The 19,814-nt window shown below is 55.0% G+C and overlaps 1 protein-coding gene across 1 annotated transcript in view; it reads right to left on the reverse strand.

Annotated features, from left to right (window-relative positions):
* The window catches only part of ABTB2 (ankyrin repeat and BTB domain containing 2), a 174,356-nt gene that overhangs the window by 28,781 nt on the left and 125,761 nt on the right, over positions 1-19,814 (reverse strand). The window contains exons 2-3 of the mRNA XM_047691605.1: positions 17,822-17,968; positions 11,495-11,708 (exon numbers count right to left, since the gene is read on the reverse strand). Coding sequence (XP_047547561.1) covers positions 11,495-11,708; positions 17,822-17,968 — 361 coding nt within the window. The remainder of the gene's footprint in view (positions 1-11,494; positions 11,709-17,821; positions 17,969-19,814) is intronic.

A 19,814-nucleotide genomic window follows, 5' to 3' on the forward strand; every position in this document is an offset into this window, starting at 1 on the left:
GAGGCTTCTTAGAGGGGGAAGCAGGAGATGTGCTTCTGCACATGTCAGTGTGTCGCTGTGCCCCGGGAGAGGGGACAGAGCCATCGGTCTTCCCTAACTGGCTCTGCGTCCAGGGCGGCATCTCAGTGGGCGAGCCTGCACACTGGCCACCAGCTCACCGCCCTCTGTGGCCCCGCAGGGAGGGCTCTGCCAGCTTCGGTGACCCTGGAGCTTTGGGGCCTGGGACTCTGGTGGGCGGAGGCTGCTGCCCAGGCCCCTGGCGGGGAGTGTGTGAAAGCAGGTGTCTCTCCACGTTCCTGGAGTGCGGCTGCCTTGGCCCGCCCACCACACCTCACCTGCGAGAGACCCACCTTCTCCACCTCTGCTCTGCGTCCGGGACGGCTGACAAGAGACCACAGACTCTCTCACCGAATGGAAGCCAGACCCCGCACGGGCCTCCAACCTGTTCACACACACAGTTGGAGACCCTGTCACCAGCCATTGGGCCAGCTTTTGGAGAACACTGTGGCTTAGCTGTTCTGCGTCCTTACCTCTCAGACACCCAGGGCTCGGAGGGGGAAAGGGCTTTCATGTAGGGTCTCTGGACGGATTCAGCTGAGTATAATCACACAAAAGTTGCCTCCCCCTCCTCCACAGTCTAAGGCAAAAAAAAGATGACCCATTCACGTGGTCAGGTAAAGAGTCTCTAGAAACTTCTAAGTGGAGGTAGGGACCTGGTTCTTGAGGACAGGGGGTTAATTCCTGAGTGGCAACGAGGGGCTTTGACCCACGTCGTAAACAGCGGTGCACCCAGCCAGAGGACTAGGAAAAGATGGTGCTGGCTCCCAGGACTGACCTTGTTTTCTGCACCCACATCCCAACTGCAACTTGGAAAAAGACTCTGGCACTGGCTTCTGGGCAGTAAACTGCATGGCAATGATTTGTTGAGGACCAACTATGTGCAGAGCAGACAGAGGAGACTCTGCTCACATGACTCTATTTCTTTTTTTTTTTTTTTTTAAGATTTTTAAATTTATTTATTTGACAGATCACAAGTAGGCAGAGAGGCAGGCAGAGAGAGGAAGGGAAGCAGGCTCCCCGCTGAGCAGAGAGCCCAATGCGGGGCTCAATCCCAGGACCCTGGGATCATGACCTGAGGCGAAGGCAGAGCCCTTAACCCACTGAGCCAACCAGGTGCCCCACATGACTCTATTTCTAATACAGCCACCCCGCAGGGGAGGTACAATTATCGGTGTGCATTTTACAAATGTGGAGATGGAGACTGAGGCTTTGAGGGGTTGGGACACAGATCCAAGGTCACATAGCTAGCCACTGGCAATCTTAAGCTTTAAAAGGTAAAACAAACAAGCAAACAAAGATTCTGGGGTCCTTTGCAACACCAAATTGCCACACACAAAATGTTCTGAGCCCAGCAGCTGGCTGACCCCGGGAAAAGCAGGCAGGCAGACAAAAGGCTGGCCCCCATGGCTCACCTAGGCCCCCCAAACTCCAGCTTCTGCACCTGTGGCCTCATCAGCCCTCAAGTCAGCAGGGAACAGGAGGCTGGGCTGGGCCCTGGAGCCTCAAGGGTATTCTCTAGACCTCTGAAGACACTGCCCCCCTCCCCAAATGTCCAATACAACAGCAGCCAAGTGGGGGCAAGGGCCAGGTGGCTGTCCTGTCTCAGGTGGTTGTTCCTGCGGGAGGAGGGGCTCTGTAGAGCTGTGTGGCAGGAGCGGGCCAGAGAGCAGCCCGGCCTTCCACCAGACATCATCTGAGCTGCTCTCCTGTCCCCTCAGTGCCTGGGACATCAGCAGCTCAGCCCTGGAAGCCACCTTTAAGAAAACAAAGTCTGTTCCCAGCAGAGCAGGGACTTCCAGCACACCAAGGCTCTCCGGAATCCTGGCGATATTGTAGACAAAGGAGACTGTGGCTGCCGTGTTACAAAAACACTGCCAGTGAAGGAAGGTGGACACCAGGCCCGGGTGTCCAGCCTTTTTTCTGCAAGGACCTGTGGCCCCAACAATGGGGCAGGAAGTGAGATGCAACAGGTAGCCCCTGGGGGCACCTGTCAACCGCAGGGCTAGGATCCTGCCCGGTCTCCATCCCCCATTATCTGGCACTACCACTTCCTTTGTCTGCCTCCAATCGCTGGCTCATTCCTTGTCAGATGCTGGACAGACGCCCACAGTCAGGCTGGCTACCCTGAGCCAGCGAACTCCCGTCTGCTGAGGAAGAGGCCCCAAGTGGCTGAGAGCGGGCCGCCTACATCACGCGGCATAGAGCAGTGTCCCCCAGAGACCCGGCTCTCAGGGTCCTGCCTCTTCTCTCCTGGGAGGCGGGAGGGGCACGGCAGCCCCGATGATGCTGCTATTGTAATCAAGGCCTCCCTGCCTGAGCCCGATCTGCCTCTTCCTAGCTGTGACCTTGGCTGGCTCTCTGACCCTCTCCAGGCCTCGGTCTGCTCATCTGTAAATGGGAACAGTAACAACCTTTTCTGGGAGCTCTCCTGAAAATCTATCAGAGGGTGCTGCATGTAAAGTGCTTCACAGACTGTGAAGCTTCGACTACATGTTCCCAGCCCATGAGAGTTCCCAGCCCATGTAGTTCCCAGCTACATGAGATACATCAGATCGTCTCACTCCCCAGCTGAGACCTGGTAACCGCAGCTCATCTCGTGGGGGCACTGGACCCAAACAGCAAGCAAGGGGCCAGGGTACCCCAGTAACGCTGGAGAGGGTCTGACGCTGAGTCCGCTTGGTCTTTGAACCAATGGGTGGATAAAATCCAGTTTTGTTTTGTTTTGTTTTTTAAAGATTTTATTTATTTATTTGACAGAGAGAGAGAGAAAGACCACAAGTAGGCAGAGAGGCAGGCAGAGAGAGGGTGGGGGAAGCAGGATCCCCGCCGAAAAGAGAGCCTGACGTGGGGCCCGATCCCAGGACCCTGAGATCATGACCTGAGCTGCAGGCAGAGGCTTAACCCACTGAGCCACCCAGGCAGCCCCCTCCAGTTTTTAAAGTTGTTTTCAATCCTTGGGTGGTAGGTTGTGGTAAATCTAAAGTTTGTACACATCTCTGTGCAAAGCTGTCCTCACTTAGCCTTTGTGACATCTGGTCTACCTCATCTTCTCTCTGAGTTGCCTGGCTCCCTGGATTCTGCCAGGCTGACTTGAAGGAATTAAGGGCAGGAACTGAGGGCGTGCATATGAGAGAGGAAACATGCCTTTTTTTTTTTTTTTTTTAAGATTTATCTAGTTTAGAGAGAGGGAGAGTGAGCGGGGGGAGGGGAGAGGGAGAGAGAGAGAATGTCCAGCAGATGCCCACAAGTAGGAGGCTCCACAAGTGTGGAGCCTGATGCAGGACTCCACCTCATGACCCCGAGATCATGGCCTGAGCTGAAACCAAGAGTCGGCTGCCTAACTGAGTGGGCCACCCCGGGACCCTGAGAGAACACGCGTTCTGAGTAGACGTGATTTTTAAAAATTCCCCACTGTTTCTGGATTATTTATGCATTCAACATGGTTTGGTTGTTTAAGCCTTCCCTAAGGTTGACAGAAACAGTAATTACACAGATAACAGGGGCTAGCACATCTGAAGAGCTGACTCTGCCTTAAACGTGTGACCTCCAGTGACTGCCACAAGAGCCTCTGGAAGGAGATCCAGTCGTTTTCCAGCGAAAGCTGAGAAGCAGAGGCCAGAGAAATGAAACGAGCTGCCCCAGTCGTCCGGCTCAGAACCGGCAGAGCAGAGACCCCACGCCGCAGTCTTTCTGATACGAGTCCAACCTACAGGCTCTACATCCTGCTTCGTTAACTGAACAAATTCGTTAACGGCCTACTGTGCGCCAGGGACTGTTGTCTGTGCTGGGCACGCAGTCGGAACAAAGCCCATCCACAGTCTATGGTGCTCACATTCTGGAGGGTGGGGAGCAAGGGGTAGACAAGTAAGCAGACAGATATGCAGCAGCCAGGCATCCCCAGGCTCAGGAAGGTGCTCTGGAGGAAAGCAGCAGCGGATAAAATGATGGGGAAGGACCAGGCACGGTGGGCTGTAAACAAGCCGCTTCAGAGGTTCCTGGAGGCTCCAGTCTGGGGGACGTGGGGGAAACAAGTACTAATTCACCCAATCACTATCCTGATTTCTTGGACTTCCACTTCGGGTAAGCAGATGGGAATTTAATGCACAGAAAGGGGGAGAGGAAAAGAGAGAAAAGAGCTTGATGTTGCAAATCTTCTTGAAATGGTATTTAAGGGAACCCTAAGTCAGTAGCATCAAGCCCCCACTGCCATCATCTCTATTATTTGATAAGAAAACACTTTCGCAAGCTGAGCAAAAGATTAACGAGCCTGCTTCTTCACACTGAGCGCACAGCCTATCCATGGTGCTTCCTATTTATGTAAAGTGCGCGGCAGAGGGGAGACGTCCCCCCTTCTGCATCTGGAATGGAACAAAGAGGCGTCTCTCCTCGCTTTATACCTCTCCTGTGCTGGCAGTATCCCCCCAGGACTTGGGGGGTGCCCCTCGGAGGCAGAATCTGGAAGCAGAGGAGCCAGCAAAGGGGCTCTACTTTACACAGGGGGAACTGAGGCTCAGACAGGAAGCTGGACTCTCTCAGATCCCAGAGCCAGAGGGGCAATGGGGCAGGAGCTGGACTTGACCCTCAGATGCCTCTGAGGACATGCCTCTCCCCAGGAGAGCTGCTCCAGCTCCACCTCAATGGACTTGCCTAGATCCGCCGTCGCTGAGAACTTGAGAAAGCAAACACCAAATTCTCTCCACCGAATTCTTTTTTTTTTTTTTTTTTAAAGATTTTATTTATTTGTCAGAGAGAGAGGAGAGCGAGCGAGCACAGGCAGACAGAATGGCAGGCAGAGGCAGAGGGAGAAGCAGGCTCCCCGCCAAGCAAGGAGCCCGATGTGGGACTCGATCCCAGAACGCTGGGATCATGACCTGAGCCGAAGGCAGCTGCTTAACCAACTGAGCCACCCAGGCGTCCCTCTCCACCGAATTCTTATGATTTTAAAACGTAGATCCAGCTGTGTCATGAAATGCACACTTTGAAACAACGAAGTCCTTCTGTGACTTTTGCTGCCCCTTGCCCCTTGGCCTGTCCCCATCTTCCTACGGCTGTCCTTGGACATCCAGTTAAAATCCCGGGCTGCTCTGAACTCCCTGACCCCACCAGGCTCCTTGAGGTCCCCCTGAATATGCAGTGAGGATGATAGAGGCTTCCGTGTGCCAGGAGCTGCTCTAAGCACTCTCGGTATATTAACTCGATGCCTGTGATAACCTTGTTGAGAAGAGACCGTGGCACAGAAGCTAAGTGATATGCCCGAGGCCTCCCATTCACCAGCGCAGCCTGAGGGCCGTCCTCCACGGGGTCGGGCAGCGGGCTGCCTCTTCCACTGTCTGCTGGGTTTTGCTCATTCTTTGTCTCCTGTCTCGTGCCAGCCTCCCGCGTGAGGCTGGAGACTCGGGCACGGAAGGCGCCCTTCCAGATTCCCTCATATCCCTTCCCTGCTGATGGATAGAAGTACCGGGAGAACCGTGGGTTAATAAGCAAAGCACCGAAGACGGTGTCTGCCACTTGGTGTGCGCTCTCTGAATGCTGGCTCTCTGCTCCGGGCAGCGTTTGCAAGGAGACCGGTCACTAGTTGCATTAGTAGCAGGAGTAGTTAGGTTAGTAATACCAGTACTAGTAATAGCAGTAATGTATTAGTAGTATGACTAACAGAGACCACCTGAGAACCGCATTTTAAGAAATGCCATTCAAGGTCAATGAAGACAGCCGACTCTGGGTGTCAAACACGTGTCATCTCAACACGTTTCTGACTTACAATAATGAGGAGGGTGGCAGCTGCCATTTAATACATATTTTTTTAAAACATATTTTTAATGAGCCAGCCACTAAGCTTAGTGTTTCACCGAATTATCTTGTTTACTGCTTGTGGTCATCGTACTTTTGCCATTTCCCCAGAGAGGAAACTGAGGCCCAGAAAGATAAGCTGGCCCGCTGTACTGCTGGAAGGCAGCAGAGAGAACACCTCCCAGGGGACCTGATAGGCTCCTGGAATCTTTCTCCTCTTGGGTGGGGTCTGAAACCCCAGGGGTGGACTTTTAGGGGACTAAAGGTACCTGTGGTGGGTGGTGCCTTGGCTGGCTCCATCGCTTCCAAATTCTGCGCACATATTTGCTGGGAACTTCCTTGACTAGCTTGACACATGGAACGGAGCAGCCAAGAGCTGGGCCAGACACATGCCATCTTCCACCAGGATCCTACCGGAATGAGGGTTTCGTCCTTGGAGCAGACCCCAGAGCCTCAGTAGAGCTAGCATTCCGGGAACTGTGTCCTCAGATGACTATCAAACCAGCACTTTGGGGCCCCTGGTCCTGTCTTGGGGGGCAGAATCACAGACCAGACTGCTCCAGGCCGGGGCGTTGGGGTGCATCTTGGTAGGAAGGCCACTCCTCCTAGCATCAAGGCAAGCAGAGTTGGCAGGGCTGCCCGGTGCCTTCTGCTCCCCTCGCTCTCAGAGGGGTCTGGGCCGTGAGTGCGGAAGGCTGGGTTGAGGGCAAAGAAGAACCAGCCAATCCTAGGAAGCCCCATGCCAGAGGACAGGACCAGGACCCACCAGGCCACAACTGAGCCCTCTCCTTATCATGGTCCTGGCTCCCCCGCAGCTTCGTCCTGCCACCTGATTCCTTGTTGTGTACCACGCCGCTCCTGTCTGTCCCCGCTAGGGACCACACTCTCCCCTCCCTTTCAGTCTCCGCATGCTGTTCCCTCTGCCCAGTACAAGTGATCCCGTTAATGATCACAGTAGCTCCTATCCGGCATTTACTGTGTTCCAGGTACTGTTCTAGAATGTTAGGAATGTGAACTCACTTAGACCTTGCACCTTACAAGGGACTGTGAGGACTGCGTGTTGGTGGTCTGCAGAACCGAGCTCTGGAGGAACCTGCTGGCAAGGGCTCTACAGTCACTAAGCAGGAAGTCCGATCGGAAAGGCACATGTCTGAAGAGCAGGGCCCTCCTCAGATAGGGCTCTGGCAGGCTGGGACGTCATGACACCAGATACTTCAGGCTCTGTCTCCCATCAGACTCTGGCTCGGCTCCCGTGTTCCTCCTGGCTTAGCATCCTGGGCAGCGGCAGCCCCAAGCCTTCGGAGTGTGCTTCCCTCCACCAAGGGGCGCCGGGCAGGGCCGGGGAGAGGGAAGAGGCCAGGCTCCAGCAAACACGCCAGTCCATGGACAAGGGGCCTGCTGTCATTCCTAGATTCCCAGCGAGTCCTCAAAGGCCTGGCATCCCTGCTGCTGCCGCCATCAGATCAAGTACACCGGGGAATGCCACCTGCTGAGACCAGGCCCTCCAGCACCCGAGGTTTTGAAGCAGAAAATTGGTTTACCTTCCGTGTATCTCAGCCCCCTCTGCCCCTCGAACTATCTGTCTCCTTTCCAGCAATCTGCTGGCAAGCTGGCAGACCTCCCGCCACTCCTGTATGTCCGTGCCACCTTCCTGCCTGCTTCCCAGACGTCTCATCCCCATGAGGATGATGGCCAAGGAGGCATCTCCACCCAGGACGCTGTTGCAGCGAGCTCGTCCCTCTGCCTCCAGGCACGACTAGCAAGGACCACACTTAGCCAGATGGCTGTCCATTCTCCTCCAGACCTCGGGGGAAGGAGGCTCCCCCATCTCCATGGGCAACCCTGGATCTCTGACAGCAAGTTCTTTCACTTCTCAAGTGTGGGCTCAGGCGCTGACATGCCCTGCAGGGCGGCAGCTGTGACCATTCCCGTGTGTGAGACCCTGCCTCGTGTCTCGCTGGCGCAGCGAGGCGGAGCTGCTAGCAGGAGAGGGGCCCCGGAAGGGTGCAGGGAGTCCCCGCCTGTGAGGCTCTGCTGGGTGGCAAGGGACAGGTGCTGGGAACAGACAGGCAGGTAGGGGGCCAGGATGCCCCGGGAGACCCATCAGGTGTCTTGAGAGTTTGAGGACCAGGGATAACCATCTGGGCACGGCAGAGGGCAAGGGCTGTGAGGTTGGAGAGACGTGGTTCAAATCCCTGCCCGGCCACTTAGCAGCTGGGTGCCCCCTCCGGCCTCGAGCCCTTGTTTGTAAAACGGAGGTCATTCCAGCACCTACCCTGCTGATTCATGGGGCACAAAAGAAACACAAGTAGGCGGAAAGGCCTTTTCGAAGGAAGAGCTAGCTACCTTCTATGTGTTATCTCACCTCATTCTCCCCGTTTTCCAGGTGAGGCGTCTGGAACGTGGAGGGGCCTGTGTGGGAGGTTGGACCAGAATCAAGGCCTCACCCCAAAGCCTGGGCTCCAGAGCCCAACTGTCCCTCACAAAGCCGCCCTCCCAACACACCGCGGCTCCTGTTTCTGCCGCTCCCTCCTCCCAGCACCTCCCCTCCTGCACCCCAAGCAGGAGGCTCCGGAGAGACGGCCCCTCCAGGGAGATACTAAAGCCCAACTGAGCAGAGCCGAGGCAGCACATGACTTAGCAGGGAGGCCGTGAGGAGCCTCACACAGAGGAAGGAACGCCTGTCCCACCCTTTAGCAGCAGGGATGGGGTCACAGAGTGCCCCGTGGGAAGGAGGAAGGGCCATTTCCTCCAAGCAGAAATCTCTGAGCAGAGACGTGAATGGCACCATCAATGTTACCGTGTGGCCAAACCCAAGCCACCACACTGGGCTCCTCAGCCCCTGTGAGCAAGGCAGTGAAAGACCCCTATATTCCCACAGACCTTGAAGACCACAGGCCCCGAGCCACCCAGTCCCTGAACCAGAGGCCTCCGGGACCCTGTTCAGCCATCATACCGGAAATCAGAGGCTCTGGATTCTGGCTGGGTGGACTTGGCCCCCACACTCCTCATGTGGGACAGAGGCAGGAACTTCAAGAGTCAATGAAGTGGGGGTAGAGGAGATGGAAAGAGACAGCCCTCTCCAGACTCACAAAAGCAAAGCCCTGTCGCCCTAGAGCCAATTCTGGCCATTAATGTGCATGGAGAGGAGCTTTCCCCAGAGCTCTGGTGAGGATGCCAGCATGGCGGTGCCTTGAGGAGATGTGTGGCATTGCCTGCCATGGAACGAGAGCTTGGTGGCCCCCAGGAAGGGGCAGCCAGGCTCGCTGGGGCCTGCCCCATCCAATGGAGTCCAAGCATGGCAGGATCCAAGCAGCCAGGAGCCGGGCCACCACGCAGCTGTCAGGCTGTCTGCCAGCCTGGGTATTTTTAGGGTGTCCTCCTTTTCGTGCCCAAATCTAAAATGTCTGGATACTTTTTTCCTAATGGTGGTTCCAATTCCCCATGTATCTAATACTCATTTGAATGATTCATGGAAAATTGCCTTAGCTACCAATTCTTTCGTGCCACAGACAGTGTGGATTTTAAATAATGAGATATCTACACACACACACACACACACACACACACACACACAAACACATAGTAGCAATTGCATCCAGACAACAACCCAAGTCATGCAGAAACTCTGCGGCTGTGTGTTAGAGCCCTGGGGGTGGGAAGTTCTCCCAGGAGGAAAGCCAGAGGGCAGCCACAGAGACAGCCAAGGGGTTCTGGGTGACACGGCTGCAGAGGAGCCCCTCCCTGGCCTGCCCCATGGCCAATGGCCATGGTCACCACCAGAGGGCCAAGAGGCCTAGGCCACAGCAGTGGACCCAAAGAAGGTTTCTCATCTTCTCCCAGCCACTTTTGCTTGGGTGATAGGGCGTCATCTAGGCCCCTGGGGACCTCACCAAACAACCAGCGAGTCCCCCCCACCCCTCACATGTTTTCCTTGCCCTTTCTCCCTCCCAGCCCACTCTGGAAACCACAACAATTTCTGCACAAAGCAGAAACAGCTGCGACTTAGGGCCTCTTCTCCGGTTCCCCCTTCCTGCTGGGTGCTTCCTTCAGGAAGCCTCCACCCGCTGCCTTCTTGCTCGGGGTCAGGCCCGGAGTGACTTACCTGGGTCCTGCATTCACCCTCCATCCCCAAGACAGTGACGATCTAATAATGACACTGGTCATAATCACAGCAGAGGTAGCCTTTACTGGGAGCCTACTATGTGTGTATCCCTGGGCCACCGCTGCTTCATGCCTCCTGTCACACACACAGTCGTTTGTGTATAGTGGTTGTGAGCAGAGCCTCTGTGGCCTTGGCAAGTCACCAAACCTCTCTCTGCCTCCACTTCCTCATCTGTCCAGTGGGGCCGTGAAGCCCATGCATTTCCTGCGGGCATACTCAAGAGCACACAGCTGTCAAGCACTCAGCACGGTGCCCCGCACCTCCTAAGTGCTCGGGAAATGTTGATTGTCACGTTTCAACCCTTATAATGGCTTCACTGCCACCGTTTACAGCAGAGGAGGCTGACGCTCAGGGAGGCCTGAAATCTTGCACAAAGTTCTCATGGTCCATGAGTGCTATTCGTGCCCAGCCTGGGCCACTGCATTCTCAACCTGCAATGTTGGCCACAGGTCTACAGGATGTCCCCTATTTCCACGATGGCCGTTTTGAGCGAGCTGGGACGCATCACACCTTTGTTTTCTGTGACTGTGGGGGCACCAGAGAAGTGGGCCTGGCTGCGGAACAGGCGCGAGGACCACAAAGTTGATGAGATCCGACGCCTCTCCAAGACAGCAGCCCGATGGGTTGGGGGCTCCTTCCTCCTCCATGTGGCACAGAGCGCCCCCCTGCCTGGGCTCTCTCCCTCTCTAGGGACTGCTGAGCAGGGGGAATGCGTGCCGACTGTGCTTTCTAGGTCAAGGGCAAGTCTTTCCCGGAACCTTTACGCACCCAACTCTTGAGCCCCTGGACAGACCCTGCCAGGTAACCATCTGGCCCACCAGGTGACGATTATGCCAGCACATATGATGTTCTGGGTGAATCAGAAAAAAGCATCCTCTCCAGGAAGACAAATTTTACAAGCCAGCCCTGTGAGTAAGACTAGACAAGGCAACGAGACAAGGCAACCTGGTCTTCAGGCCGTGTTTGTCTCCCACTCGTGCCCCTCACTGGGTCCCCTTGTGTAGTGCAAAACCTTCACATCTGTGCTTCTCAGCCGGGAAGAGAGAGCAGCAGGCCTGGGTCCCGCGGCTCTTCAACCACAAACCTGCCAGAGGCATGATGCTCTCATCTGTGACTTGAGTGGCTGGGGCAGAGCAAGCCTTAGGTCCCTACCAACAGTGGGAACGTTGGCCTCACCCTGATCACAGGGCTGCCATTGATGGGGGGCCTGTTCCCAGCCAGACGCTGTCCTTAGTGCTTCTCCTCAAAGCCCTCACTCACCCACTAGCACCTTTGCAGGCAGCTGTGAATACCTGTGTTTATAAAGGGGCACCTGAATGCCAGCGAGCCCAGGAAGCGAGCGTTAGAGCAGGAACACTCGAGACACAAGCCACAATCCATTCTGAGCCGCGCCCACCTGGGGTGAAGGGCATGACTGCAGGCCAGGGCCGGGCCCGTGTGGGCCACAGTCCACCTGTGAAGCAGCCCCGGCGGGACCCTTACCGTTCGTTGTTCAGGGCCATCCTCGGGGGGTCCAGGTTGGGGTTCTCCATGGACTCCATCTGTGGACAGCGCAGGAAGTAGTAGAGCGTGTGGAGGGCGTCAGGGGACCAGGTGATGGGCTGGGGTGGCTGGCGGGCCTGGCGGGCGGGGCTGGAGCCCGGGCAGAGTGGCCGGCGGCCCTGCATGTGGTGCATGGCGCGGGATACCAGGTCACCTGCGGGGAGGGTGGCGGGGGTGGGGGGAGAGAAAAGAAGTCTGAGGTCACCACCCCCATGCTTCCAAGGCTCCTCGCGGCTGCAGAGAAGCGGCTCCTCTGCAGCGGTGCGTAATTACTGTTTACCCTGGAGCCGGCAGGCGGAGGTGGGAACCGTCACCTAGACACGCAACAGCCATTTCGGTTTCCTTTCCCTGCCAGTCTCGCCCGAACTGCCGAGCCCCAGACTTGGCTGGGCCGGTCTGCTTCAGAACTTATGCTAATGTGGTTTCTCTTTCGACATCCTCCTCTCTCCACCACCCTGTGGGCCTTTCCCCAGCTCTTTGACGGAGGGAGTCCTGACCTCTGACACGCAGCGCCCCGGGGTGCGGTGGCCCTTCCCCGTGCCATCCTGCACCAAGGCCAGGTGCTTCCGTGGGATAGGGCCCTCCATCTCCAACACATCAGGTTAGGTGACAGCAGCCACTGGCCCCAAGGGCTCACTGTGTGCCAAGTGTGCGGTTTCCCAGAAACGGGCTTCCATTCGATCCTTTTATAATAGTAACACTGGGGCCCAGTATTATCCCCATTTTACAGGTGAAGAAATGGAGGCTTATCTGGAAAACAAATCCTTAACTGACTCCCTACATTTCCCCAGTCACAGGGAGGCCACGGTACAAAGAGCTTAACCAGCCAAAGTCCTGTGCCTAGTAAATGGTAGGGTCTAGATTTGTAGCAGGCCTCTTTGACTCCAAAGTCCATGAACTGAACTGTGACCCAGGCCTGACCCATTAACGTCTGTGGGGTCCTTGGGTCCCCATATCCTGCCCAAGTCAAGTCTTTTGAATATCCTAGTGGCCTGGGACAGGAAACGTCCCATCATTGTGTGAGGCCACAATGCTGAGACAGGATGGGCCGCACAGCCCCCTGCACCTGTGGGCCCCTGCCCCCGTGGGCCCCTGCCCCCTTCCATTCTCTTCAGGCCTGAGAAGTGACGGGGGCCTTGACCGGGGACCAGCTCCCCCTCAACCTGTGGCAGTTCCTTAGAGATGGTCCCTTCCAGAGAAAGCCTCTGGACAAGGCTGGCCCTATGTCGAGAAAAACGAGCAGGTTCTCCTCTGGTGAAGGGCATTCAGGGAGTGGCAGAACCAGCTCATTTATTCAATTAACCTTTGTGATTCGGCCTCCGTGAGTCTGGTTCTCTGCTCCACGGAGTCCCCAGCACCCTGCATGGGGTCTGCTGCTTGACGGGTGCCCCCCAGACGTTTACAAAATCAAGAAATCTCCTCACACAATCATTTCACTTTAAAATACAGCTTCTGGGGGCGCCTGGGTGGCTCAGTGGGTTAAGCCTCTGCCTTCAGCTCAGGTCATGATTTCAGGGTCCCGGGATCGAGCCCCACATCGGGCTCTCTGCTCAGCAGTGAGCCTGCTTCTCCCTCTCTCTGCCTGCCTCTCTGCCTACTTGTGATCTCTCTCTCTCACTGTCAAATAAATACAAAATCTTTAAAAAAAAAAAATACAGCTTCTGGTGGGGCTCGACTTGAGTTCATTAGCGGCCAGGTTCCCCTAGGAGAGCCTCGGCGACGGTGTCTGGCTTCCAAGCAGGGAAAATGACACCCCTGGAATTGGAGATCTCCACTGGGAAAGAGACCTCCACGCCTCCCTCCCCTTCCTCTCTCCATACCTGACTCTGCTCGTCCCTGCGATTTTAGCCCAGCTGGGGGGTACCTCGTGACTTACGGACACCTGGCTCCCATCCCCAAGACTGATTTAATTGGTCTGGGCAGGACCCGGACATCCTCTTTTGTAGACGTTCCTGTGGTGAATCTCATGTCCAGTGAGGTTATGAACTCGCCAGGTTAACGGACGAGAGCCCAGATTCCAGAGTCAGACACGCCTGGCTTCCAGTCAGGGCTCTGCTATTTCCAGCGATGGGCCTTACAGAAGTTTCTCATCAGTGCCTCCCTTTCCTCATCTGTACAATGAGATCTACCTATCTAACCTCAGAATTGTGAGGATTCAAATAAATAATAAGTGTGAGGCACTTACCATCATGCTTGGCACACAGTACTTGGTACAGATGAATTACAACACCATTATCATTGCTGTCCTAGGACTATTACTCCTCTATCCTCCAGGCCGCCTGCCGCAGTGCTCTCCCTTCCAGGGTTCTTTTCCATGCAGTCAAGCCTTACTCCACATTTCCCACCACGGGCAGGATGGGAGGAGTCTGAGCCCGGAGACGTCAGGTCCCACCCCACCCTCGGGCTCCCGGGTGGCAGAAACTGCCATCGACAATCGCCAGGCCAACCCGCCTCCCAGCAGCTAGTTGTGCGGCTAAGTTGGCTGCTATCAGCTGAAACCTGGCTTCCATTTCTCCAGGTCAAAATGGCATAACTTTTGGCAGCATCGCAGGACCACAAGGAGGAGAAGTGAGAGAGTCCCCGATAGCATCATCAAAGAGAGACCTTGTGGCAACACTTCAAAGGCTTGACAAGGTAGAAGCCATTATCGTTAATTATGTTTATGATCGTTTTATTGTTCTTGGTGTAGAACCCTTTTGGCAGCACATTTCCAGCCAGAATCAAGGAATAAATGGAAGGGACCCTTAAGCATTCCCTGAAAGGGAGCCGAGAACAGAGAGAGCCTTCCAAAGATTTGGGCCAGGGAAGCGGGGAGTGTGGGGGGTGGGGATCACAAAGGAGGCAGAATGGCCTCTGGAGAGGCAAGTCCCCAGCCTCTCGGCTCTGGGCTCCGGGCCCAGCTGCGTGCTGTCGGTCTCTCAGACCAAGAAGCAGATGCCCACAGACAACTATGAGGAGGCGCCGAAAACACACTGCTCGGCAGCCCCCCTTAAGGCCAAAGCCAACTACTCGCCCTCGGTGTTCTCCCCAGGGGAGACCTTCCTCCCTGCCACCTCATATCTTCTAGGCTCGAGAGATGGGAAAAATAGACTAGATCTCATCTAATCGCCACAGCCTCCCCGTGGGGGAGGTATTTCCATTTTACAAACAAGGAAACAGGCTCAGAGAAGTTAAAGGACTTGTCCCGGCTGTGCTAGTAAGTGAACGAGTCAGGACTCAGCCCTGGGCCATGCTCTGGGCCATGGCTCCATGAGAGTGTGGTCTGGGCCCTGGGACAGGGCTGCAAACTGTTATTGTTTGTCGGGGGTCACAGCAAGCTAATTTTAGAAACTGAGAGCGACCTTTAGAAGAGTCTCATGGCTATTTGACAGAGTGATCTTTTGTCTCATCATTTTAAAAAACTGGCTTGCGTGTTATGTCTTTGGTTTCATGTTTCCTGACATATGTTTTCTGTTCTATTTTTACAAAGGTTTCAGTCTGCAACAGGGTCAGAGCACAGAATCCGGGCCCGTCACCCCAGCTGCCTGGAGATGCCGTGGCCCGGACTGGCCTGCACTCCTGCTTTCGTGCACGTGGGCGCCCAGAACCGCTCCAGAAATGTCCTCATACTTGAGAATCAGCCGATCCTAAGCGGGATGCAACCTAAGCCTGAAGCCCAGAAACGCTCACAAGGCACGGGACAGTAAGCTGGCGCTGCTGGCTGATCAGGAGAGCCTCTGGGAGAGGCACCATGGGCTTCTCATCTGTCCAACCCTCATTCTGAGCCATCAAATAAAAACGGCAGGCAAGAGTCTGCAAGGTGACTCTGCCTTTAAGATGAGGCCTATGCCGTCTGGCTCCCTTTACAAAGAAATGCTTAGTCTTGTTTATCTCATATTCCCTCCCATTTACCTTTTCACAGGGAGAAAAGGACAGAGAAAAATACAAGTGCCTACATTCTCTGTGCAGTTGGGCCCGAGACGAGAGAAACTTCCAGCAGGCCGGTCCTGGCTGGGTGCAGGGAGTTAATGTATGTTAAGCCCACGGTAAACTTTCGGTACGAGGAGCTCAGTGCCAAGTATCAGTGGCCTCATTAAGTTCTTTAGTCTCAGAGAGAAAATCTCCACTACCAGCCTCCACCTCTGTCTCCTCCCTCTCTCACTGTGGGATAGCAAAAACCCTGGTTTCAGGGTGGGGAGATGGGGCAACGTGGCTTGTGACCAGCCTCTTTGGTCGCCTGTGAAAAGATGCGAGAGAGGAATGCTTCTTCCCTTTGCCCCAAGGATCCACTGGGCCAGGATGTGGACCCACTCTAAGTGGGTTTTAGGAGGCAAACACTGATTCCTTTACACTCACTCATTCCTTTACACACACACACACACACACACACACACACACACACACACACACACACACACACATATGGCATCAGGTACTATTCTAATCATGGGAATACAGTACAGCAGGAATAAAACAGAGAAAGTCTAGTCTCATGAAGCTGACATTCTAGTCAAGGGAGAGAGATGAAAGACCATTTACAAGTGAATCCATGATACATTTTAAATGGTGACTGTCCTTTGAATGAACTAAAGTTGTAAGGAGGGAGACCGAGGAATGAGAATGGGGGACTCATCTACACAGAGGATGCTCAGGGAAGGCCTAATAAGGTATCATTTGGGCAGAGGCTTGAAGAACATGAGATGAAGGACCAACATAGTTGGGTATGTGGGGGAAATGGTCACAGGCAGAGGGGAAAGCCAGTGCAAAGGCCCTGGGGAGGGAGGATCCTGGCCAGGATGCCAGGGTGGCAGGAGCACAGTCCATAAGAGAGGAGGAGTAGGCGACAAAGCCAAATCATATACTGGATTTGGGGTGGATATGGTGAAGATTTGGGATTTCACTGAGTGAGCTAGAAAGCCATGGGAGGATGGAGGGGACATTGAACAGATGAGTGACTCAATGTAATTTGTGTTGACATGGCCCTAGATTGGGCTGAGTTGATAGAAGTGGAGGTGGCCAAAGGGGCAAACTAAAACTTGGGATGTTTTTAGAAGGTAGAACCAATAGGGACTGAACGATGACCAGCCCCTCCCTTGAGGAAAGTTTCTGAATGGCTCTCCCTTTGCCTGGCTGTGCATTATCATGGGCACGGAGGCCGCCATGGTGAAAGGCAAAGGACCAGACTCCAATCCTGATGTCAGCTATTAGAGATGCTGGTGTCTGGGCTGCTGGATACATCTAGGAAGACCACAGCCCCAGGCAAGTAAAAGGGTGGCCACTTGAGCCAGACATACCTGAGCCCACTTCCTACAGAGTGCCGGGGCAGCCATGCACCAGCCCTGACTTCTGTGATGCCCCCAGGAGAGAGAGTTGGAAGTCCTGCCTTCTCATCCAGCCCTAGGATGAAGCTGCTCTGTGACCTTGAACCAGGTACTTTCTTTCCTGTTCTGGGAAGGGGGAGGAAGGAGGAGGGGAAGAAGGATGGAGGGAAGATGCTGTGTCCTGAAGAAGCAAACGGGCTGCCATTTGCCATTCAGAAAGCTCCAGAACATCACAGACAGGAAGGGCTAGAGCAGAGTGAAACTGCACCTGTTTCCATACCACGAGTTTCGACCCCTGTGTGTGTCCCCGCCCGCCACTGGCCAGTCTCACGGGGCTGCCAGGCAGAACTAAGGAGGAGGAGTGTGCAGTCTGATTTCTTAAACAACTGGGACAATGAGCAAGAGATCGGGAGATGCACACAATTCCCTGCCTAGCACGTTCCTTTAAGAGAAGCAGCTGCCAAACAGGAATGACCCAGTTTGAGGGGTTTCTAGCTGTGTTCCGCAGGGCCCTGAGGTCCCAGGGGAGGCCCAGGTGGCCCTGCCGTGGCTGTGGCACCCCAGCACAACCAACTTCAGCCAGAGGAGCTCAGCTTTGATCTCCCGTTTTCTACACTGAGATTTCCGGGGGTGCTTTAAGAACAAGTAGCAGGCATAACTGCAGAGTGCTGCGGCCGGCCGGGCAAGGGAAATGAATGAATGACTCGGGCTGGTTATAGCATGCCGAGCTGCATGACAATGCAAGCTCCCCCTGACTGCTGCCCTGTGGGAAGGGAGCGCAGACGCACTGGGGCGTCTGAGAGCCAGACTTATGTCCACACTTATGGGCCACCCATTTGCAACCTCTGGCCTAGAAGGACCTGGCTTTCAGAGACAGCATGAAGGAGGAGGAGGCCGGAATCTAGAAGGTGAGCTCTTCCCTGACTTCTCCCTTAGAGCCAGCTAGACCGGGATGCACCACACTTACTCAGCTCTGAGATGCTCCCCACGCAGGTGGCCAGGAGGGACTGCTCCAGCGTCCGGAGCTCCAGCTGTGCGTAGGCATCGGCTCGCTCGTCGTGGCCCAGGGACCCACTGTTGTAAGGACTGAAGTACTCGGGGAGGGAGAGGACACCTGTGTGGAAATGGGTAGACAGGTAAGTTCAGGAAGGAAGCAAGTGTCCACAGGCCCAGCCCTGCAGCTTCTTACGGTAGAGCGGGGGTTGGTGGGGGGGGTGGTCAGGCAAATGTCAAAGCTGCACTTGAGGACATCTGAGTCCTACAGAAGCCAGAAGGAAGAGCAGCCCCCTTGGAGAGGTGGTTTCTGGGAGCTGCATGAGGAACTGGGCTGCCCTAGCTCCTGGGCCATAAAAGAATGCATTCACTCCTTTGCTTCCTTGTTCACTGAATACTGAGTGTCTCCCTCCGCCCAGGCCTTGTGCGACATTCAGGACGCTGGGGTGACAAAGAGACCTGGCTTTGCCTTCATGGATCTCAGGAGCTGTGAATGTCCACCGTGCCCACCCCAAGGGTGGGACCCCCCGGTGGGATCCCCCCCACACCCTGAGTCCTCTCAGTGCCTCATGCTGCTCCCATTTCCACTTCCACCAAGAAAGTGATGAGGACAAACCACAGAGAAAGGGACACGGTCTTCTCTGCTCCAAGAAGGGGATGCATCCCAGGCACTGGCCAAGTCTAATTAATGTTTTTCATTAGCACTTCAGTGCTAGAGGGACAGAGCTGTCAGAATCAATCCCAGAGGGTGACAGCCTGTAAATTTCTCCAGCTCAATGTGTGGCTTCTTAGAAAGCACCAGAAAAGCAAAATCAGACCAGCTTAAAATTACATGTTGGTTCTTAAGAGCCCGTGGCCACAGAGATTCCCAGCCTTAGGCAACTGCCATTTCTTTAGTCAATGCGTCTTTGTCTGACACCCCCTTGAACTTATTATTATTATTATTATTATTAAAGAAAAACACCCACAGGAATTTAATCGGTCACTTTTGGGAAGAACTCTTAAAATTTCTTGAGATAGCTGGAGAGCCCCTGGGATGTGGCCAGATCCAGGGTAGAATTGCCTAACCTGCACACAGAACTGTAATGAGGAAGGCGACCACCAGGGACAGAGAATGGTCAAGACAGAGCCTTGGAGGTGGGACGTTTGGGTTCCTGATCCTGGCTCTGTCACTTAACCAGCCGTGTGATCTTGGGCCAGTGACTTCCCTTCTCTGTGCCTTGGGTTCCTTGTGCACTAGCTAAGGAGAAAGCAAGCACCTGGTTCATGGTGTGGCTGCGAGGACAAACTGGGCTGTGGGTGTCCATGCCTGCATCAGCCACGTTAACAAGGAAGGGCTCTGTCAGGAGCTGTTGCTAGTATTTCTATGTGCCAGGAACAGAGCCTTCATCTCCATCACGAGCTTACTCTTTCTACAAGGTTGGCACTGCTGTCTCCAATTTAGATACTGGGGGACTGACGTTCAGAGAGTTTGAGTCACTTGTTCAACTTAGTGACAGAGCCAGGAGCTGAATCTGGATGTGATGGGCTCGCAAATGGGTACACGTCTCCCCCGACTTGCAAGCACACACCCGAGGAGCGCCCCGCTGCGGCCATCCCAGTGCGCGGGCTGATACTGCGCGTTACCACTGCCCGGTTCACCCAAGGAGTCCCCCACTGCATTCCATGGGGCAAACACACACAGCAGTTGTCCTCTTTCCCAGACCCTGGCAGTGTTCTCTGACCGCTCTGCTGATAGTCCGCCCTGAGGTCCTTGTCTGGCCTCCCCCTGACCCCGCCTCCTCTGTGCTGCCTCACTGCCCCCCTCCCACCAAATCCCATCACCCCTCCTGCGTGGCGGTGGCCCCTCCTATCACATCTGGTGCTGACATGGTGAGGCAGGGCATCAAAGCACTGTTTCCAGTGGGAGAAGGAGGAAAGCATGGTGGGGATCCCCCTGCCCCCCCAGGCCTGCACCCCGAGGCAGA

This window comes from Lutra lutra, chromosome 10 (assembly GCF_902655055.1).
Source record: "Lutra lutra chromosome 10, mLutLut1.2, whole genome shotgun sequence".
In the NCBI taxonomy this organism is placed as follows: Eukaryota; Metazoa; Chordata; class Mammalia; order Carnivora; family Mustelidae; genus Lutra; species Lutra lutra.